This window comes from Giraffa tippelskirchi, chromosome 7 (assembly GCF_054371585.1).
Source record: "Giraffa tippelskirchi isolate mGirTip1 chromosome 7, T2T-mGirTip1v1.2.pri, whole genome shotgun sequence".
NCBI classification, from domain to species: Eukaryota; Metazoa; Chordata; class Mammalia; order Artiodactyla; family Giraffidae; genus Giraffa; species Giraffa tippelskirchi.
In genome coordinates, this window is record NC_137281.1 from 114191636 (window position 1) to 114215377 (window position 23742).

The 23742-nt window shown below is 41.3% G+C and overlaps 1 protein-coding gene across 5 annotated transcripts in view; it reads left to right on the forward strand.

The window, feature by feature from the left end:
• Nucleotides 1-23742, forward strand: part of ALDH1A2 (aldehyde dehydrogenase 1 family member A2) — a 119232-nt gene that overhangs the window by 52415 nt on the left and 43075 nt on the right. For 2 of the 5 annotated variants that reach the window (XM_081510079.1, XM_081510081.1), the window contains exons 4-7: nucleotides 2287-2416; nucleotides 18358-18419; nucleotides 20417-20545; nucleotides 20657-20770. In XM_081510079.1, the coding sequence (XP_081366205.1) occupies nucleotides 2287-2416; nucleotides 18358-18419; nucleotides 20417-20545; nucleotides 20657-20770 (435 nt within the window). The remainder of the gene's footprint in view (nucleotides 1-2286; nucleotides 2417-18357; nucleotides 18420-20416; nucleotides 20546-20656; nucleotides 20771-23742) is intronic. The other 3 variants (XM_081510084.1, XM_081510083.1, XM_081510082.1) reach the window with 2 other exon arrangements.

The window sequence follows — 23742 nt, forward strand, 5'->3', positions numbered from 1 at the left end:
TACAACAATCATTTTCTCACATATGGGACATTCCCTTTCCTAGTGGTTTGTTGTTGTTGTTGCTGTTTTAAAAATAGAAGTCAGTTTCTTCAAGAATACAAACTCTTTTGGACACTGGAACTATTTTGGAATGCCTGTAGTCTCCACCTGCATGACTCATAGTTGATCATTTAATATTGAGGGCATCCTTGTCAAGTCAGTACATTAAGGCCATGAATACTACGGTATCCCCTCTGCTTGGAAAGTCACATCACTGTTGGGTTTCCTTTGGGGGAGGGGAGCATCAGTCCCTTCAGCAGTGTCACTTCTGCCACCACTCTCCCTTCTTCCATCCCCTTCATGGATCTATTTCTAGTGTGGAAACAAAAATGGACGCTTTATGGAGATGGTTTGGAACTTTTCCTGTGCATAACATTATTTGTCCATAAAAGCATTTTCTGGTTTGGTACTTCAAGGAATGCTCTCTCCAGAGAGATGTTTCTACATATTGGGAAAAGGTGTTTCATGGAGATTCATAAGACACTTGGCATATTAAAGACTGACAAGCCCTACTCAGTGTGTCTCAACCCTGTTGGAGCCTCAACACTAATTTTCTGGCTAACCTGTCAATATCATACAAAACAGAATTCTTTGGAGTACCTTGGGGGAATGCTGGTCTGTATGCTGTCTCTTTACTGGATTGTGATTTCTTTGAGAGTGAAAAGTGTGTTTTACTCCTTTTGTTGTAATCTGAGTATAGTTCTTGGCACGTACATAATGTGATGGAGGCACACTGATGGTCTGTAAGTATCTCTTTCAGTTAAATCCATACAGTATTCATAACATTAGATTAGCAGTACTTACTAGATAAAGATGAAGTTCATTTCTGCAGTTATCTTTTCATGTCATAAAATTCAAATGCCATCCTTTCTCTGACATGTCTCACTGTGGTCAAGTCCTTTTTCCCATCACACTTAAATGAGGGTCCTGCTATTAAACATTCCTAAGCCATGTGACGAATGAGTTTTATTAAGAGGTAGCCTGTTGAATATAGGGAAACTCCTGACCAGAATACTGAAGTTAATATTGCATCCAGGTAAACACAATTGAGAATAAACCCAGGGCTGGCAACTCTCAGGTGATCAACAGCTCATAGGGATGGACCACTTAGGTGGCCTAGAATCTGATGAATGACTCTACTTTAGTCTACTGTAGTCTAGACCTTGGTTCTATGCCCTCTGTGTAGAGAATATAATGCTCATCTCACAGACCTATAAATATTCTAAAAAGAACTGGAAAATACCTTGTTTTGCTAATATACAGTGAATAGGTCACATAATATTTTACAATGAGTTCCATCTTATAGTAAGTGAATAAATTACACTGTAAACATTATTTTCATGTCACTGAATGGAGAGTATTTCAGTTTTAGTTTTGTTAGTACTCAGATAATTTTAGTGCCAGTATATATTGTAGAATGTCCTTGAGGAAGAGGACATGAGATTGCAAACATATGTTTTTGTTTATATTATTTGTTAAATATGTAAAAACCTCTACTATTTCTCAAGTCAAAATACTCTTCTCATTCCAGTGAATTCTTCTTAAATTCTTTACATTACAGACTTATCCTATTTAGGAATGTGTCATTAAAATAATAACATTTATAATCTAAAACTGCTTAATAACTCTAACTCTATTTTTATTAAATGGACCGAGGACTTCACTCTTAATAGATAATGGTTGTTAAGCTAAATATTTACAGAAAACCAGCCCTCATGTTGTTACAGTATGAGCTTCCCTAGAGAAGATCTTGTTTATTTGGTGGTAATAAATAAATTCGCTGTACACCGTGGCCATTCCATTTCTCAGCAGGGGTCTTGGCAGCTGTGGAGAACGTTTTATATTCTCATCAAGTGCATGAAAGCCCATGTCCCTGCTCCTCTTTATGGATTCAGATTACTGATGTAGACTCTGAAAAATCCCCACACAGCTCTGATCATTCATGTAACAGAAGCTGGTTGACAAGCAGAACACTTTCTTTATCACCAGTAGTGTTTATGTATTGGAATAGTGGTTACTGGAAACACACATCCAAGCACAAGAACACGCACATACATACTCATGGTGGCTTTTACTGGAAACTAAACTCAACAAGCAGTACTAAAACCTTTTCATTTGGGAAATGAGAGTTGACCAGGTATGTGTCATTATTCAGATTCATTTGTATTCTTTCCATTCCTTTTTTTGTTTGCTCCAGCAATCACCTAGTGTATCACTGGAAAATTCTCTCTATTTCTTTTCCCACAGACCATGGAATCCCTCAATGGTGGCAAACCGTTCCTGCAAGCATTTTATGTCGATTTGCAAGGAGTCATCAAAACCCTTCGGTATTATGCAGGCTGGGCTGATAAAATTCATGGGATGACCATTCCTGTAGGTATGTGAGACCTGAGTACCTTGAAAAGGGAAACATGAGACCTCAGCAGAAACACATTGTCACCACCAAACACAGACAGCAGTCACGTGGAGTACAGATCTGAGCACACTTACAGCAGCTTGAACTGAACAAAGAACAAAACAGATTTTGTCACTGCTTTTGACAGTATCTCTATTTCAGTATGTGGACAGTCCACACATAGATGCAGAGAAAGCCGTATCAGTACTTCAGTCAGCTAAAGAACAAGTGTGTGTCAGCTGCAGAGTGCCTTGCACCATGCTAGCTTAGGTGCTGGGGGCAGGACAAGCATTGGGTGTGGGAAAGCCAGGGAAAACTCTGAGAAGATTAAGACTTGGCCCTTGGTTCCCTGAAACCTAAGATCCTCTTGTTTGGAAAGAAATCCTCTAAAATGTTAACAGTTATTTTCTCTTAGTGGTGAGATTATGGATTGTTTATTATTTCTTTTTCATATTTCTCAATATTTTCTGTATTGCCTATAAAGACCATGAACTACTTTTACCATCTGTGAAAACAACCGCCATCCTGACACATTGTCTTTTAAGATCCAGTTTTGGAGACAAAACCAATAAGACAAAACAAAGATCTCTACAGGAGAGTTACAATTAGGTGCTAAGCTGTGTGGCTTGGCCTGTCAGTGCTGTGGCCCTTAAAGCAATGGGAAGGCATCCAAACTAAGTCAGTGGAAAGGTCTCGGTCTGAGCATGAACACAAGCCCGCCAGGTTTCTCTGTCCATAGGGATCCTCCAGGCAAGAATACTGGAGCAGGTTGCCATTTCCTTCTCCAGGGGATCTTTCTGACCTAGGGATCGAACCTGCGTCTCTTACATCTCCTGCATTGTCAAGCAGGTTCTTTACCACTAGTGCCACCTGGGCAGCCCAAGCATGAGTACTGTGCTGTAGTAATATGAAATAAAGTGCTTTCACAGCAGCCCCAAGGGTAGGAGCTGTTATTACCAGAGGAGAAAGCTGAGGCCTAGAAATGTTAAATTGTCTTCCTGATTCACCCAGCAAATAAACTGAAGAGCCAAAACTTTGGTGTTAGAGCCTGGCGAATCACTTCACTAGAGAATCTGTTTTAGAAACTGGGAGGAAGAGAGATCATGACAGGAAAGGGGCCAACTGGAAGAGGTATGAGGATATTGGCAGTGGTGAATAGGTATACAGAAAGAAAATCCATGTGTCTGAGTGGCTCCTGGATGCTGCTGAGTAGTGTACCCGGTACTCTACCTGTGTTCTCTGGAGAAGAGCACACTGGAGAGAGTGGAGCATGATGCTGGGGACCCTGGAGGGCCCGGTGTGGGCCTTCCCCTATGAAGGAGGATTGGCTTCCCAGAAAAGGAAACCGATGGCTGATAGTGTGGCTGGCTTAGAGCAGTGCCTCTCAAACCTGAATGTGCATATGTATTACCTGGAATCGTCTTCAAGTGCAGGTCTAGGATGGGGTCTGAGAATCTGTGTTCCTAACCAGCTGCCTGGTGATGCCCGTGCTGCTGGTTCTGTGCCTCAAGTAGTGAGGAGACTAGACAGAGACCAGCACTAACCACGTGGCCATTGTGATGCCTCATTTAGCAAGAAGAGGAGTCACAGAGACAAAGAAGAGAGATGAGACTTCAAAGGACTATTTTAAAATTATCTCCATGAATGATGGTGACACGTGGAATGCTGGTTTTATAAAATGGGTTTCTGGTTATAGAGACTCTTCCCTGCCATCCAGAAGTTTCCTGAGTTCAGATGCAGAAGGATGGAGAAGATAAAGGAATGTCAGAATCTTAGTTTAGTCCTGGCTCTCGGATATTACAGACCACTGTTCTTTGTAGGATTTGTAGGATCGAAGAATGGCCTAAGTGAGACAGAGTCATAGTTTGGTATATGCGTACCTGTAGGAGGGCCTTTTTCAAGAACAGGACATGCGTCAGCCTTTTTAGGCTGACCACTGCTGTTTCAACGCATAAAGGAAATTATCAGGATCAAAGGCCCTGGTTTTTTTGCATCCCACCCCACCTGCCATTTCACTGTTTTGGATATTTCAGCATCTTTTCAAATGATATACAGAGATCTTAGAAATAAGATGAACTCGAAGGCGGTAGGTATACATAAATGCTCACTTGGCCTAACAATGTCTTGGTTTTCTTTTGCCTCCTTAGGAGAGAAGTCCTTGATTGATTAGATTAAGATTTGTTGGAAATTTTGATCATATTTGATACTTTACTATAACTTTATCTGGCAGTAGAGGTGGTTGGTTTATAAGCCTCAGTGTTTTCATCTGATGCTCTTTAGAGATTCTGAGTTAGAAGTACAGGGCTTAGAAAAGACATTCACAGTAGTCTCTCGCACCTTTACTCATAAACTGGTGTCCAGCCTGTGAAGGAAAGAAAGAGGAGGAATTCTGTAAAATGCTAAGTAATTTTTGTTTCCCTGATTTCCCCTAACGTGCATGTAGAGGGATATTAGGATGAAGAACTCTCCAGGGATTCAGGTCGTTAGGCAGAGGTCCTGGGAAGCTGTGGGTCTGGGACATAAGATCTTTCATTGTGGTGCCTCAGGCAAGTGAAGGAAGGATGAAGACAGACATGAACTTGGCCACTTTCCTTTCTGTTCCAGTTTTAGATACATTTTGGCATGCCTATAGGCTACTGAGTGTTCATCTCACAACCCTTTTGACTAGTTCACTGCTTAGGGAATCTGGCTGGCTAAACCAGGGGGTCATAGTAGAAGACCGGGGAAAGGGAGGGTCATTATTATTCACTTATTTATTCTCAAATTTGTTCAATCAGTCCATCTGTGCTTTATTGTCATTTGTAACTTTATAATTTAATATCAGCTTGATTTTTGTCTCTGTGTTCTTGACTTTTTTCAATGAAATCTGAACCATGAGGAAGCTGTTAGCCTTTAACCATGAGGTCTTTATTGTGTTATATACGTCTCCATGTGCCAAGTCTCTTCAGTCGTGTCCAACTCTTCATGACCCCGTGGACTGTAGCCTGCTAGGCTTCTCTGTCCATGGGATTCTCCAGGCAAGAATACTGGAGTGGGTTGTCATTTCCTCCTCCAGGGAATCTTCCCAACCCAGGGATTGAACCCAGGTCTCCTGCGGCTCCTGCATTGCAGGCAGATACTTTACTGCTGAGTCACATTTTCCTGTGAAACAGCCTAATTTTGTTTGAAATTATAAATGTAAAGAAATAATGCACTTTATGTTTGAGCATGTAAAAGATCTTTCACATACAGGATCTGTGTGATTCTATGTGTGATCCTGTGAAACAAGTCAGCTTTTAAAAGGTATTGTACACATTTTGCAGGTAAGAAAATGAGACAGCAAGGGTTTAGTGTCTTGAACAAGGTCACATGTGAGTAAGTGGCAGGCCTGAGACTCAAACCCAGGTCTCTCTCTGCCTAAGCCATTGTAGACCCTCTGGTAGAGACCTATCAGCAGGGTGGGAAAAGGAAGAGGCCAGTCAACCTGGTGAAGTCTTTAACCCTCTGCAGATTTTTAGATTAGCATTAACCATTGCTTCTAGAGGAAATACAAGGATAGAAAGCAGTTATAAAAATAAATCTGAAAGTCTTTGTTTTAATATATGACTGCTTTGTTACATTGAATCATACTCCGTGGTTCATCCAACTTAGTATCCTGACACTGAAGGACAAGACCCAGACAGAGTGTGAAGAATTATGCTGTTGTCTCTTGGACTCCTTCCCATTTAGGAAGGCTGGGCATTCTGCCTCATAATGGGAAGAGCTCTTCCTTTACCTGTTCTACCATGCGTCAACCTCAGTCTCTCAGGCATCCCCTCATTCATATGTTCATTGAGCAGATTTTTTTAAGCACCTGTGTTAAACACTGGGGTTACAAAGGTGAACAAGTAAGATGCCCATAGAATAGTAAGGAAAACAGACAGACAGCTGAGTGCAATATAGAGTAGCCTGTTCACATATGGACGTACAAAGTTCAGTGGGTACTCTGTAGGAAAGGCGTATCACTCAGCATTAAGGCTTCCTGGAGAAGGAAGTGAGCTACACAGTTGGTACCTGTACAAGGGCTGATAAGTGAAGATGCAGACAGGGCGATCACCAGCAGTGGTAACAGTCTGGGCAGAGCATGGAGTGAGCAGAGTACTGTGTGCTAGTGTAGCCAGTTTTAGCAGACAGTGGGGCCCTGGGCCTGGGGAAAGGGCTACAAGTTTTATTCCACAGTAATGGTGAGTCACTGAATTATTTTAAGTAAATGAGTGCCTTGATCAAAATTGGTTTTAGAAAGTGATTTTGATGTCATAATGGATAATCAGTTGCAGAGAGCAAGTATGTACTTTTCCCCCTCCCCTGGAAGGGTAGCCTCCCTCTGGAATATCTGAGAGGAGGAGAAAACGGTTACAGCATGACCACTGCTGAGCCTCCACTGGACAGCCATTTCTCCCTCTGAACTGAGAGATTCCCTCATCCCTCTCTGTTACATCCCAACCAAGGCCCACAGTTGGATGTTTTCACAGAATCGTGCAGTTTTAGTTTGACTCATGATGGTCTTGATGTTCTTGTCTTTACAACATTATCTATAATTTCTGACCATGGTACTCAATGGAACCGTTTTTTCTGACCATAAATCCTATTCTTTGACCCTTCTGCTATAACATCTGCTAATTATGATGATAAATAATAATCATTATTATGATTTATTGTACACTTTCCTTGTGCCTATTATAGTATCTCTAATCTCATAGCAGCCCTCCAGGGGAAGTAGTTTTATCCCCATTTTGATCATTTTTAACCTGTGCCAAAATTCTCTGCTCCTCTGATGGCCACAAAATCCTTGTGCTAGAGGAAGGAACAAAGATTATCTTTAGTTCACTGAGGGAGAAGTCGAGGTTTTGGTTTACATTACTTATGATTTTTCTCTGTAACAGTGTTGATTTGTTTTGTGATATGTAAGCAGAGAAAATGTAGTTCATATTTTAGCTAAATTCTGATATAAAAATGACTTTATGATACATTAGCATATCAAAAGGTTAAAAAGCTACACAGGCCACCTGTAATTATTTATCCAGTTTGCCTCCTTTCAGTTTTACCTGTTAAATTAAAGGATAGGCTAAAAATGTGCAGAAATTGTCTTGAATCCTAAGGTTTTGCCTTCAATAGCTCGATCTGATTTAATGTTGTCAACAGAGAACCCATATGGTGAGATCTTGTTCAATCAATGAGAATGAGGAGCTGTTTGCTCTACCCACCTAAGCAGAACCCAGGGCAGATAGAAAGAAACAAAGTGTCTGACTCTTTGCAACCCCATGGAATTCTCCAGGCCAGAATACTGGAGTGGGTAGCCTTTCCCTTCTCCAGGGGATCTTCCCAACCCAGAGATTGAACCCAGGTCTCCGCATTGCAGACAGATTCTTTACCAGCTGAGCCACAAGGCAAGCCCAAGAATACTGGAGTAGATAGCCTATACCTTCGCCAGTGGATCTTCCCGACCCAGTGACTCCTGCATTTCAGGCGGATTCTTTACCAGCTGAGCTATCAGGGAAACCCAAAGCAGGTAGAGTTACCTGAATTGGTAGTGACAGGAGATCATGGAGTCTGCTTCACATGTAACCTCTTTGAGAGGCAGGTTGAAGAAAACTCAGGGATCCCTAAGGCCATGCTCCTCGTTTTTCAGACAAAGAAACTAAGGTCCAGAGAAGTAAAGTAGCTTTTTTTCCAATATCATATAATGTGTAGTGGTAGAGCTAAGGTATGTTCATAATCGACTCAGGAGCATGTAGTTAAACTTCTGGGATGCTACCACTTGACACCCGGGGGGGAATAGTGTAATCTCCACTGTATGCTATTGTAGAATCTCCATTGTCTGTATAGGCATCTATGGAGTTTATCATTACAGCTGTGAAGTGTCCAGTGAGATCTGCTCAGTCTCAGAATACATAGGAATCTGCTAGAGGACATAATGAACTAGTTCAGTGTAGTTGGTCTAATTGTTCATTACTGGGGTCACCAAAAGGTCACTGCTAGCTCCTTGAAAGGTAATTCTGTACACAAATTAGAGATTGGACGATAGCCATCCATTCATTGTATTGTTTAACAGATTTTGATGCTGTTAAATAAACTCATTTTTACTGTTACCAGGTATATAAAAATTGTAGCAGTTCTTGAAATGCTCTTAGTATTGTAGTTGGGAGCCATTTCTTGAGGTCCATATTTAACAAATTTCTCCTCAATTTCTGGCACATTTCAGATTCTTCTGATTTCATTTACCATACATATTACCTAATCATATTCTAGTTTATATATAGATTGTGTCAATGCCTGATATTCTTATGAGAATAATAATTCTGTTAAATTTTTTTTCAAGCAGCTATAAAATCTGCTTTAAGGAGTAATGTTTATCCTGAAGGAATAACCCACATAATTGTTCTAATTAAGTAATTTCTATCTTTCCTGTGTAATTTGATGTCAGTCAGTCAGTTCAGTCACTTCGTCATGTCTGACTCTTTGCAACTGCAGCACGCCAGGCTTCCCTGTCCATACAATTACCAGAGCTCACTCAAACTCATGTCCATTAAATAACATAGAACAGTGGCTCCACATTCACAAATATGGAAGAAGTTTTTCTGTTACTCATCTCTAGGGACAAAGACTCTTCTTTGTTTAACTCCAAACTAAGAAATGGCTTAATCTATACATGCTCAGTAAAATTTGATCCATAGTTCAACTAAATTGATGATAAAGCTTTTAATTGTAATTCTTCATCAAGGTATATAACACTGAGGTGTGAAAACACATCAGAAAAGTTGTCTCTGGGTGTGTCTTAAACTCCTTTTAAGAACAGTAGTTTTTACTTTCTTGAATGAAATGGAAAAGAGGCTGAGAGATAAAAAGTCCTAAACATGAGATTTAGTATTTCTGTCTTGGTGTCTCATCTCTTGTTTAGTTTTATCCACCAAGGTTGTATGCTAACTTGCTGGCTTGGAATATGGTATTCAGAACATTTATTTGTTATTTTCATCAAATGCAGTCCATTCTTGCTGAGTCTGAGCTCTCTCTGTAATGCCTCATATTTGGTAAGACCTAAGATGATTGTAACCTAAAGTGGAGTATCTGAGTTTGGATGGAGATTTTTTCCTCTGTCAAGCTGATGTGCTTTATAGTGCAAAGCTAGAGAAATGATGGAAACAATCTTTTTAATCATCTTGCCATATTAAATAGTGTTACAGCAAAAAGACTAAAGGTGTTTCAGATGGTAAAGAATCTGCCTGCAAAGCAGGAAACCCAGGTTCTAACCCTAGGTCAAGAAGAGTCCCTGGAGAAGGGAATGGCTATCTACTCCAATATTCTTGCCTGGAGAATTCCATGGACAGAGGAGCTTGACAGGCTATATATAGTCCATGAGGTCGCAAAGAGTCGAACATGACTGAGCAACTAACCCTTTCACTTTGGGCTTCCCAGGTGGCTCAGTGGTTTAAAAAAAAATCTGCCTGCCAGTGTAGGAGATGCAGGAGATGTGGGTTTGATCCCTAGGTTGGGAAGATCTCCTGAAGGAGGAAATGGCAACCCTCTCCAGTATTCTTGCCTGGGAAATCCCATGGATAGAGAAACCTAGGGGGCTGTGGTCCATGGAGTCACAAAGAGTCAGACATGACTGAGTGACTGAACACATTAACATAAAAAATGGGAAGTGGCTGTGATTTTTCTTCTAGGCAAAGAGGAGTACTCATACTTTGTCTTAGGTACAGAAGAGAGGGAGGGAGAGGTAACACTGCCGCCCACTGGAGTCCACTTATCCCAGATGCAGAGAGGCGCTCAGCCTTAGACTCCCCAACCTGAGAGGAAACTATTCCCTTATAGTTTGAGATACAGGAGTCTATGTGGGTTCTCTGTCCACACGCTACATCCTTGAAGAATCATCTTCACCCTTTTTTTCCCCCATCTGCATTCCTTGACATTACACTCTGATTCTGTGGTTTGTGATATCCATCTAAATCCAAACCTTATTCACAGAAGAGCCTTTGGTATGTTTCTAAGGGAAGTGAACTTGAAGTCTGATGACCCAGTTTCAAGTTCAGGAGCCACTACTTAACCAGTGATACTACTTCAGACTTAACCTGTCTGTGGCATATTTTCACTAATTGTAAATTTCAAATAATAATACTTGCCTTAATTTTTCCATACGTTGTTTTGAGCATGAAATGAGGCAAAAATATGAAAATATTTTGTAAAAGTTATATATGTTTTTTTTTTTATTTTTGTAATTTAAAAGTGTTAAAAGCATTGCTTAGATTTTTCTACACTTCACATTCCTTTCAGGCAAATTAGTAGTTATCAGAGAGGCCAAAAGTAAATAGAAATGAAGTCAACAACTGTAGGTCATCACAATACCTGGGGACTACCCTTTATCCACTTGGTTCCTCTGAACCTGGGTACTTGGTCTGTGGATCAGAAGCATTGGTGTAACCTGAGAGCTTGTAGAAATGCAGACTCTTGGGTTCCACCCTAGACTTACAGGTTCAGAATCTGCATTTTAATAACTCCAGATGCTTTGTGTACACATTTAAATTTGAGAAGCACAGTGTGGCATATTAGGTGGCACGATGAAAATAAGAACCACATTGAGGTATCACCTCACCCTGGTCAGAATGGCTATCATCAAAAAGTCTATAAACAGTAAATCCTGGAAAGAGTGTAGAGAAAAGGGAACTCTCCTACACTATTGGTGGGAATATAAATTGGTGCAACCAGAATGAGAACAGTATGGAGGTTCCTCAAAAAACTAAAAATAGAGTTGTCATATGATCCAGCAAGTCCACTGCTGGGCATATATCTGGAGAAAACTCTTAACTCAAAAATCATGCACCCAGTGTTCATAGCAGCACTATTTACAATAGCCAAGACATGGAAGCAACCTAAATGTCTGTTGACGGATGAGTGAATAAAGAAGATATGTGTGTGTGAGTGTGTGTGTGTGTATGTAATGGAGTATTATTACTCAGCCATATATAGAATGAAATAATGTCATTTGCACCAACATGGATGGACCTAGAAATTATCATACTAAGAGTACTAAGTTCAGTTCAGTTCAGTTCAGTCGCTCAGTCGTGTCCGACTCTCTGCGACCCCATGAATTGCAGCACGCCAGGCCTCTCTGTCCATCACCAACTCCCGGAGTCCACCCAAACCCATGTCCATCGAGTCGGTTATGCCATCCAACCATCTCATCCTCTGTCGTCCCCTTCTCCTTCCGCCCCCAATCCTACCCAGCATTAGGGTCTTTTCCAATGAGTCAACTCTTCGCATGAGGTGGCCAAAGTATTGGAGTTTCAGCTTCAACATCAGACCTTCCAATGAACACCCAGGATTGATCTCTTTTAGGATGGATTGATTGGATCTCCTTGCAGTCCAAGGGACTCTCAAGAGTCTTCTCCAACACCACAGTTCAAAAGCATCAATTCTTCACCAATTCTTCAGCGCGCAGCTTTCTTCACCGTCCAACTCTCACATCCATACATGACCACTGGAAAAACCATAGCCTTGACTAGACGTACTTTTGTTGGCAAAGTAATGTCTCTGCTTTTAAATATGCTATCTAGGTTGGTCATAACCTTCCTTCCAAGGAGTAAGCGTCTTTTAATTTCATGGCTGCAATCACCATCAGCAGTGATTTTGGAGCCCCAAAAAATAAAGTCTGACACTGTTTCCACTGTTTCCCCATCTATTTCCCATGAAGTGATGGGACCAGATGCCATGATCTTAGTTTTCTGAACGTTGAGCTTTAAGCCAACTTTTTCACTTTCCTCTTTCACCTTCATCAAGAGGCTCTTTAGTTCTTCTTCACTTTCTGCCATAAGGGTGGTGTCATCCACATATCTGAGGTTATTGAATTTCTCCCGGCAATCTTGATTCCAGCTTGTGTTTCTTCCAGCCCAGCGTTTCTCATGATGTACTCTGCATATAAGTTAAATAAGCAGGGTGACAATATACAGCCTTGACGTACTCCTTTTCCTATTTGGAACCAGTCTGTTGTTCCATGTCCAGTTCTAACTGTTGCTTCCTGACCTGCATACAGGTTTCTCAAGAGACAGGTCAGATGGTCTGGTATTCCCATCTCTTTGAGAATTTTCCACAGTTTATTGTGATCCACTAAGTTAGTACTAAGTTAGTACTAAGTTAGACAAAGACAAATATCATATGGTATCACTAATATGTGGAATCTTTAAAAGATGACGACAATGAACTTATTTACAGAATAGACTCACAGACTTGGAAAACAAACTTACAGTTAAGTGAGAAGGTAAGGGAGGGATATATTTGAAATTTTGGATTAACAGATGCAGACTACTATATATAAAACAAATAAACAGCAAGGACCTACTGTATAACACAAGGAACTGTATTTAATATCTAATAATAAATGCAAAAAGGCAAAATGGTTGTCTGAGGAGGCCTTACAAGTAACTGAGAAAAGCGAAGTGAAAGAAAGGCAAAGAAGAGAAGGAAAGATATACCCATCTGAATGCAGAGTTCCAGAGAACAGCAAGGAGAGATAAGAAAGCCTTCCTCAGCGATCAGTGCAAAGAAATAGAGGAAAACGATAGAATGGGAAAGACTAGAGATCTCTTCAAGAAAATTAGCGATTCCAAGGGAACATTTCATGCAAATATGGGCTCAATAAAGGACAGAAATGATATGGACATAACAGAAGCAGAAGATATTAAGAAGAGGTGGCAAGAATACACAGAAGAACTGTGCAAAAAAGATCTTCACGACCCAGATAATCACAATGGTGTGATCACTCACCTAGAGCCAGACATCCTGGAATGTGAAGTCAAGTGGGCCTTAGGAAGCATCACTGTGAACAAAGCTATTGGAGGTGATGGAATTCCAGTTGAGGTATTTCAAGTCCTAAAAGATGATGCTGTGAAAGTGCTGCACTCGATATGCCAGCAAATCTGGAAAACTCAGCAGTGGCCACAGGACTGGAAAAGATCAGTTTTCATTCCAATCCCAAAGAAAGGCAATGCCAAAGAAGCCCAAACTGCCGCACAATTGCACTCATCTCACATGCTAGTAAAGTAATGCTCAAAATTCTCCAAGCCAGGCTTCAGCAATACGTGAACCGTGAACTTCCAGATGTTCAAGCTGGTTTTAGAAAAGGCAGAGGAACCAGAGATCAAATTGCCAACATCTGCTGGATCATTGAAAAAGCAAGAGAGTTCCAGGAGAACATCTGCTTTATTGACTATGCCAAAGCCTTTGACTGTGTGGATCACAATAAACTGTGGAAAATTCTGAAAGAGATGGGAATACCAAACCATCTGACCTGCCTCTTGAGAAATCTGTGTGCAGGTTAGGAAGCAACAGTTAGAACTGGACATGGAACAACAGGCTGGTTCCAAATAGGAAAAGGAGTACGTCAAGGCTGTATATTGTCACCCTGCTTATTTAGCTTATATGCAGAACACATCATGAGAAATGTTGGGCTGGATGAAGTACAAGCTGGACTCAAGTTTGCTGGCAGAAATATCAATAATCTCAGATATGCAGATGACACCACCTTTATGGCAGAAAGTGAAGAAGAACTAAAGAGCCTCTTGATGAAAGTGAAAGAGGAGAATGAAATGTTGGCTTAAAACTCAACATTCAGAAAACTAAGATCATGGCATCCAGTCCCATCACTTCCTGGCAAATAGATGGAGAAACAGTGGAAACAGTGGCTGACTTTATTTTTGGGGGCTCCAAAATCACTGCAGATAGTGACTGCAGCCATGAAATTAAAAGACACTTACTCCTTGGAAGGAAAGTTATGAGCAACCTAGACAGCGTATTAAAAAGCAGAGACATTACTTTGCCAACAAAGGTCCATCTAGTCAAGGCTGTGGTTTTTCCAGTACTCATGTATGGATGTGAGAGTTGGACTGTGAAGAAAGTTGAGCACCGAAGAATTGATGCTTTTGAACTGTGGTGTTGGAGAAGACTCTTGAGAGTCCCTTGAACTGCAAGGAGATCCAACCAGTCCATCCTAAAGGAAATCAGTCCTGAATATTCATTGGAAGGACTGATGCTGAAGCTGAAACTCCAATACCTTGGCCACCTGATGCGAAGAACTGACTCATTTGAAAAGACCCTGATGCTGGGAAAGATTGAAGGCAGGAGGAGAAGGGGACGACAGAGAATGAGGTGGTTGGATGGCATCACTGACTCAATGGACATGAGTTTGGGTAAACTCTGGGAGTTGGTGATGGACACGGAGGCCTGTGGTGCTGCAGTCCATCGGGTCACAAAGAGTCAGACATGACTGAACAACTGAACTGAACTGAATGCATGTTTATTTTAATTATTAGGCTTGAAGAATATTAGAAGAAAGTATTTCTAGCTCATGAAATCTATTATTTCTTAGATTTTCCTGAAGGTGAGGCTAACAAGTAGCTTTTAAAAGATGAGTTAATTTAATATATTATAAGTAATAGGGTAGGTGACACTTGGATACAGTAAAAATTAAGATGGTCTTTTTTTGCAATTTAAAAAATTTTATTGGAGTGTAGTATTTTTACAATGTTTAATTAGTTTCTGCTGTACAGCAAAGTGAACCAGCTATACGTATGCATATATCCCCTCTGTTTTGGATTTCAGGAAGGTGGCTCTTATGTGATTGGCCTTTGGGGAACCCTGGTCTAAAAGCTGGTGAGAGTCAGAGCTGGGTCATACTAGCTGTGTGGGACCTCTGGGGTGCCTCCAGCCCTGGTCAGGGGTTACATGTGGGAGGTATAGTTCTCATGTGCCCAGCACCCTGCTTAGACTAAAGGTGTTCAGAATCCTCTTCCACTAACCATCCTATAATACAGACTGAACTCGAGGTCTGGGAACCCTTCTTTATCTCTTTCATTTAGTGCTCCTTTGGGAAGAGCTCAAGCACCAAAATACCCTTTATTTATTTACTGCTTAGAGAAACTTAGAAGAGTCTTCCGTTTCTTTCCTTGTGCCAGCTTTAGCTAAATGTTGATTCTGTGAACATTTATCCAGGAAAGTTCTCATTCCCCATAACTCAGTTTCCCTTTGAATGTAGTTATGGAGTTAAGTTCATTTCCTTTTGAGGTCAGCTTTTAAAGATTGCCCTACATTTTTTTTTCCTTCTCTTTCGTTTCCTTCAGTAACTTTCAGAAATATTAGTACAACTAACTTCTTCAGCATTTAGAATGGAGGCAGGGAAATGCTTTATGAATGACCACGCTGTGCTTGTGCCAGTGTCCTGTGAATTCTTCTGAACCGTTCCAGTGCTGCTGAAATAAGCACCTGTGTTGCTCTTCAGTTCATATTCCAATTTGTTTCCTCAGCCCTTTTGCACTCCATATTGACGTTACACTTTCTTTCTATGCTGCTGCTGCTGCTAAGTCACTTCAGTCGTGTCCGACTCTGTGCGACCCCATAGATGGCAGCCCACCAGGCTCCGCTGTCCCTGGGATTCTCTAGGCAAGAATACTGGAGTGGGTTGCCATTTCCTTCTCCAATGCACAAAAGGGAAAAGTGAAAGTGAAGTCGCTCAGTTGTGCCCGACTCTTAGCGACCCCATGGACTGTAGCCTACCAGGCTCCTCCGTCCATGGGATTTTCCGGGCAAGAGTACTGGAGTGGGTTGCCATTGCCTTCTCCGTCTCTTTCTAAATAGTCTGTGATTAATACTTGAATCCATCACCTTATCCAGATTGCAGCATATATTTGGGAAGAATTTCCTTGCAAATGATACTCGTTAGCCTCTTGATCATATTTTTGCTCCCCATGAAAAATCTTCCCAGGGAGAAGAAACAAACATCACATTTATATCTTCTAAAGGAAAAAAGGTGAAACATTAAAAAGTATTAATAGGAAAAAAACTTTTTCAGAGATTTATAAATTGAAGAAGGGTGGTAACTGGCACTATCGTAAAGAAAGATATCTATGAAAATTCTTGAATTGTCTTCATACAAAGCTGAGATAGTTAACTTGATTTTTAAAATATTACTTAGACTTCTTATTGTTCTCCTGTGGATGGTTTCCATATTTGGGCTATTTTTTGTTTTAGTGGAGATACATTCTAAAATAATTTCTTTCCTACAGTTACTGAGTTTACCTACTTCCTAAAGTCTTTAAAGTATATACATCAAACAAAATTAGGAGACAAGTAGCAGACTAGGGGAAAATGTTGCATATACACATGACAAAGGCCGGGATGAAAAAAACATGTTGTTGGAATTATGAACTGAATAATTTTTTCTGAAGGGTGATTTGGCAGTATTTATCAAAATGTGAAATGCATGTATACTCTGACTGTGAAATTTCACCAATATGCAGAGATATATAAAATAGTGTTACAGCATTATTTGTAATAGCTTACACTGAAAGCTGTCTCTTTGGTCCCTCAGGACAGTTTACAGCGGTACCATTATTTATTGGGAGAAGGCAATGGCACCCCACTCCAGTACTCTTGCCTGGAAAATCCCATGGACGGAGGAGCCTGGCGGGCTGCAGTCCATGGGGTCCCTAAGAGTTGGACACAACTTCACTTTCACTTTCACTTTTCACTTTCATGCATTGGGAAAGGAAATGGCAACCCACTCCAGTGTTCTTGCCTGTAGAATCCCAGGGACGGGGGAGCCTGGTGGGCTGCCGTCTATGGGGTTGCACAGAGTCAGACATGACTGAAGCGATTTAGCAGTAGCAGCAGCAGCAGCAGCATTATTTATTGAGCCAGTGGCAAAACATTCAGCAGCTTAAAAAGTGTGTTAGCTTTATATGAAAAAAAAAGTGGGAAAAACCAAAGTGTAGAAGCCTGTGTATAATATAGTCCTATTTGTATTCTTTTGAAAAAGAGAGAGAATAAAAGGATGCTAATGTGTGTGGGGGGGAAAGTTCTTTGAAAAGATGTGCCAGCAACAGATAGCTGTTAATTCTGGGAAGAATTAACATCTCCTCCTGTCCCCACTCTTATCCACATCTCTAATAGTAATGCTCTTCCTGAGTATTAACAGAGGGTCTCCACTTTACCCAGTGAACATCTTTTGAGAGGGAAAACAAGTATCAGTGAAGTGGCCAAAGGGTTGACAATTAATGGGGGGCGGCGGAGAAGACCCAACACAAAAATGAAAAGCTTTACGCTAAAAACAGGCATTCTTTGGTTATTTCTTTTAGCCACTTAAAATAATTCAGATAAACATAATGGTACTTTCCTAAAGAAGAATTTGGTTTGGATTTCCTGGGTATTTGTTCCAACTGCCGCTTGCTCCTATAGGGAAAACAAGGTCGTTAAATCATCCTCATTTCCATGGCTGGTTTGAAGGTGGAGGCTTTGGGTTATTGATGGAATCTTCTTTGAAGTGGACTTTTGCCTTCTTGAAATAGGCTTAGACATGCCTGGGTTCCCCCAGTGCCCAGAAGTGCATTTGGACACCAAGACTGAGTTATGAAATAGATCTTACTTTTAAATCTCACCTTTTCCAGTTGCCTAGCATTTTAAATTTATCCAATAGCATTTTACTTCTTTTTTTTAAATATTTTCAGAAGGCTATTTAAAATTTTGAGGAACCTCAGTTTTTAACTCAATTAACTATTCCATATATAAGTATCATTTTGATAGTTGATATAATATTTAATGTTTTCCAGTTTCCAGCCACTCCCCGCCCTGTCCCTTCCCCACCGTCCACCCCCAGGACTGCATCTGGTGTGATAAAATCGCCCTTTATTTTGCCTTCAAGGTCCTCTACCAGTACTCTATTTGGGTGTCTGGGAACCGGATGTGGAGAAACTCTTTGCCAAGTGATAGCTTCTACTAGCTTTAATACACAGTGGAGTGGGAACCATGACAAAAAAGTTTTTTCAACTTTATTTCTGCTTTTTGCTGTCACTCGTGTTCTTCCTCTGCAGTTCTTCTTCTCATCTGAACTCCGTGGCAGTGACTGTGCTCGTTTCTTTCAGATGGAGACTATTTTACCTTTACAAGACATGAACCCATTGGCGTGTGTGGACAGATCATCCCGGTGAGTGTATCTCCTCACGCCTAGTATTTATTTTCATTTGAACCAGTTCTCTTAAAGATACATAAAACATGGACCTCAGCAATGTGTGTTTTCCATTACTGGGGGAAAAAAACTGAGCTCATGTTGTTGACATATCTTTAACAGCCTCCCTGCAAATGCTTATTTGAACAGGTTAATAGGGTTTCAGCTTCGTTACCAGGAGTTGAATTCTCAAGTCATGGAATTCTCATGATTTAAATAAGCAAAGCCAAGCCCAGTGTATTAATAACCTGCCCTCAGTTATGGATGTCCATTCAGCTTATGGAAAATTAATGCTTTGTTAGATTTGCTTGTTTATTTTTTAGAACTGTGACTCACCATTTTTTCAGGCATATTGTTTTATATGGTCTTTTAATTCCATTCTTTCCCACTGTTTCTTTTCACAAGAATCTAGATAGAAGACCCTAAAGAAGACACAGCAGTACATTTAACGTCACAGTCATAATTGAAACCATGCTGGGCTGTTGTGTGTCTTGTACAGGGAAATAGATGTAGTGCTTAGTATTTGGATTGGAACATTAAACATTGTCTTTTTTTTCCCCTTTCTGCCTCATACATAGCCTTGGCACTATATAAAACATCATTGAGTCTTCCAGCAGAAGAGTCTAGCTAATCATTCTGGCAAGGATTTCAGGGGAGCCTCAATTTAAATTCTTAGAGTACAGACAAGAAGTTTTCTCAAAATATAGGAGAATAACTCAAGATAATCTTCAGCTTTGGGAGCCAAAGATTTGGGGGACATATTAATAAATTATTTTAAAGGTCCACAAACTCTGGGTTACTGTGAAATTTATTCAAGAATGAAAGGAGAAGGTGAGAGACTTGGTTTAAGTTCTTCTGCCCCTAAACCACCCAGGGAAATCCCACTCAGATCAGAGCCGGGTTGAGGTCTGTCACCTTAATTGCAGGAACTCAAACCTGCTTTTCCTGCCTTCCCCAGACTCAGTTAGCTGCAGCTTTCACTGACAGGACAAGAGCCGCTTGTCAGCCAGCTCGGCTCAATTACTGTGCTCCCAAGATTTATATACTGTAGATGGAATTAAAACATCACTGTGTACTCCCAAGTTTATAAACAACTAAGGGGAAAAGAAATTGGGTGTTTGGTGAAGGCAAGACACTTGTATATTTTTGCAAGCTTGCTAGGGCCAGTGAGAATCCTTCAAGGATGGCAGCTGAGATGCTTCAGGCAGAAACACATTGTGATCAGGGGCTGGAGCCAGGGCACCAGGATTTCTGTTTTCTTTCTTAATGAAATTATCAATGACACCTGATAGTACTGAGGCTCATGCCTGCACTTATAACTATACAAGCTTAATATCCTTTTTAAAATTGGTTTAAACCATCTTAGGCCCCAGGCTCAGATACACACATATATTTTTTAGTCTCCATTAGTTTATTTTGCAGTGGCCAGGAGACAAACTAAGATTTTTGCATCCTCATCAGTAGATGGACTTTTATTTTTTGTAATTGTGTGTTTTGTGACAACACATGTAGGTAAAGAAAAAGGTACTGCCTTGAAATGCACGCTGACTTCCAGGTCTTCCTCTCTGAAGAGCTTTTATACCAGCCTGAAACCCTGGTATAAAAAAATCACAAATGCAAGAAAAAGTTTTCATACACAAGAACTTACTGGAACCAAAGGCTAATTTTAAAAACATATCAAATGGCAACAATGAAAAGTTGAAACAAAACAAAGACTCCCTTTTTACGATAAGATTTCTTTTTGTGGGTAGCTGGAAAATAGTAATTTGCTGACCAGAGAGAGAATGCGGGAGATTTTCAAGGTCAATCCTGTTCTCTTCTTAATGAAGTAATTAAAAAATCCAAACATCTGTACTCTGTGGTGGGACAAGATTTATGTTGAAGACCAGTCTGAGAAATCTGAGAAGTCACAGCTTGAAAACAAAGTAATGGAGGGATATTTTTCCATCTATCAACCCTGAGATTTTGCCTTTCAGTGGAACTTCCCCCTGCTGATGTTTGCCTGGAAAATTGCTCCAGCTCTGTGCTGTGGCAATACAGTAGTTATTAAACCAGCAGAACAAACACCACTCAGCGCGCTCTACATGGGAGCCCTCATCAAGGAGGTAAGGAGTGGCTCCCACCCTCCTTACAGTTGGGGCCTACTAGAGCATATCCGATTTAACGTGCTTCATCAGCTTTCACAAGCCACGTTTCCTCCAATTCTGTTTTGTTAGGCTGGCTTTCCACCAGGAGTCATCAATATTTTGCCAGGATACGGGCCAACGGCTGGGGCAGCAATAGCTTCTCACATTGGCATAGACAAGATTGCGTTCACAGGGTCTACTGAGGTAGGTGCCTGAGAAACCACAGCTTAAAGACCAGTTCTGCAAAATGAGTAGAGGGTTTGAGAGAAAACTGAAAATGTTACCCATGGACTGAACACCCAAAGAGCAGTGACTACTCAAGGTCTTAACAAGCAGATAAGACCTTAACAAGGTCTTATCATAGCTAGAAGACTGATGGGTGTCAAAGTAAAGGTGGACATTGACTATTTGTGCCTCAGATCTCTGGACTCTTGTGTGCTCCATTTATATGAGACCTGTCCCAGAAAAGCAAAACCCTATTATATTTTGAAATAAAAGGAACATGTATTAGAGGCAAAAACAAACTAACAACCTGTTCCAAAAGAGTCTACCCCAGAAGCTGGAGTTCTGAACACTTTCTTGAATCAAGAACACAAATTAAGAACTGAAGATGTAAATTAATCTCTGGTCAAGATGAAAATGGAAACACAGCTTTGTCTTATCATTATATCCCCAACTCCTGTAGATGCTGTTTGCAGCTAACTATGACCATGAGCCTTAAAGGGTCATAGAGAGTAAAGATCAGCAATTTTTTTCTGCAAAACACGGCCAGATAGCAAATGTTGTGGACTTCGCTGGCAATATGATCTCTATTGAAGCTACTTAACTCTGCCCCTGGAGCACAAAGTAGCCATAGGTAATGTAGTATGAGCTGAGCCCAGCTACAGGAGAGCACTGCATGTTCTGTACTGACTTTGCTCTGGGGTCAGTGGGCTCTGCCTGCCTGTCCACCTCTTGGCTCAAGCACTACTGGGCCACATGTCTTTCAGGAGTTATCAGCCATTCTGGTCAGATGCGACTAGAAGACACTCTTCAGTGAATGGTGCCGTGATTGAGCTTCTTGTTTGGGCAGAGCAGTCTGGGCCCTAGGGCTGGCAGAAGTCCTCATTTGAGGAGATGAATCAGGCCAATCTGCACCCATCTGTGTTCCCTGGTCAGAGTGTGCCCCCAGTTTGGTTCTGCAGATGAGCGGAGCCACTGGTTGGGATTACTGCTTGGTCACTGCAGATGTGAATTCAGTCTGCCAGGATTTGTGTGTTGCAGCCCCTCCCCCTCTCTCTGTTGCAGTCTCATTTCGGTGGTGGTTGAACTCTGCAGATTCCCCTGCAGTGCTCATGGTGTGAGATCAGAGTAGTGGCTCCCACAGGTCAGCTCACAGTTCTGAGTTCTCCTTTCCCACTGGAGAAGCCAGAGGGTCAGGAGAAATGTCTCCCCATGGTGCTGCAGTGGTCTGGGGGAGGGCAGTGCAGTCACAATGTAGCTGCTTTTCTTAACCCTTCTCATGGGTCTCTGGTACAGGGGAGTGCTTCCCGCTTAACCTTGTGTTCTAGGCTTCTCTCAGGAACGTCTTGTTTTTTTAACAATTGTTCCTTACGCTTCTTGTGAAGGAAAGCAATGTCTGGAGCAGTCTGTGTTGCCATCTTGGTAACATCACTCCTCAGTATTTTCACTAGTACCAGATTGCTTTAATTATAAGGTTTTAAAAGATGTGTTGGAGTATGGCAGGCAAGATACCCTCTTATTTGGTTTTTCAAAACCTTTCAGCTGTTCTTGCCCATTCTTTCAGATAAAATTTCAGTTTGGTTTTCCAAGTACCTTACCTTCCTCCACACAGCTCTCGTTGGAATTTTGATTGGCATCCCATTCAGTTCAGTTCAGTTCAGACGCTCAGTCGTGTCCGACTCTTTGCAACCCCATGAACTGCAGCACGCCAGGCCTCCCTGTCCCTCACCAACTCTCGGAGTTTACCCAAACCCATGTCCATCGAGTCAGTGATGCCATCCAGCCATCTCATCCTCTGTCGTCCCCTTCTCCTCCTGCCCCCAGTCCTACCCAGCATCAGGGTCTTTTCCAATGAGTCAATCCTTCGCATGAGGTGCCCAAAGTGCTGGAGTTTCAGCTTCAACATCAGTCCTTCCAATGAACACCCAGGATTGATCTCCTTTAGGATGGATTGATTGGATCTCCATGCAGTTCAAAGGACTCTCAAGAGTCTTCTCCAAAACCACAGTTCAAAAGCATCAATTCTGTGGCGCTCAGCTTTCTTCACCATCCAACTCTCACATCCACACATGACCACTGGAAAAACCATAGCCCCGACTAGACGGATTTTTGTTGGCAAAGTAATGTCTCTGCTTTTAAACATGCTATCTAGGTTGGCCATAACCTTCCTTCCAAGAAGTAAGCGTCTTTTAATTTCATGGCTGCAATCACCATCAGCAGTGATTTTGGAGCCCAAAAAATAAAGTCTGACACTGTTTGCACTGTTTCCCCATCTGTTTCCCATGAAGTGATGGGACCAGGTGCCATGATCTTAGTTTTCTGAACGTTGAGCTTTAAAGCCAACTTTTTCACTCTCCTCTTTCACTTTCATCAAGAGGCTATTTAGTTCTTCTTCACTTTCTGCCATAAGGGTGGTGTCATCTGCATATCTGAGGATATTGATACTTCTCCCGGCAATCTTGGTTCCAGCTTGTGTTTCTTCCAGCCCAGCGTTTCTCATGATGTACTCTGCATATAAGTTAAATAAGCAGGGTGACAATATACAGCCTTGACGTACCCTTTTCCTATTTGGAACCAGTCTGTTGTTCCATGTAAAGTTCTAACTGTTGCTTCCTGACCTGCATACAGGTTTCTCAAGAGACAGGTCAGATGGTCTGGTATTCCCATCTCTTTCAGAATTTTCCACAGTTTATTGTGATCCACACAGTCAAAGGCTTTGGCATAGTCAATAAAGCAGAAATAGATATTTTCCTGGAACTCTCTTGCTTTTTTGATGATCCAGTGGATATTGGCAATTTGATCTCTGGTTCCTCTGCCTTTTCTAAAACCAGCTTGAACATCTGGAAGTTCACGGTTCACGTACTGCTGAAGCCTGGCTTGGAGAATTTTGAGCATTACTTTACTAGCATGTGAGATGAGTGCAATTGTGCGGTAGTTTGAGCATTCTTTGGCAT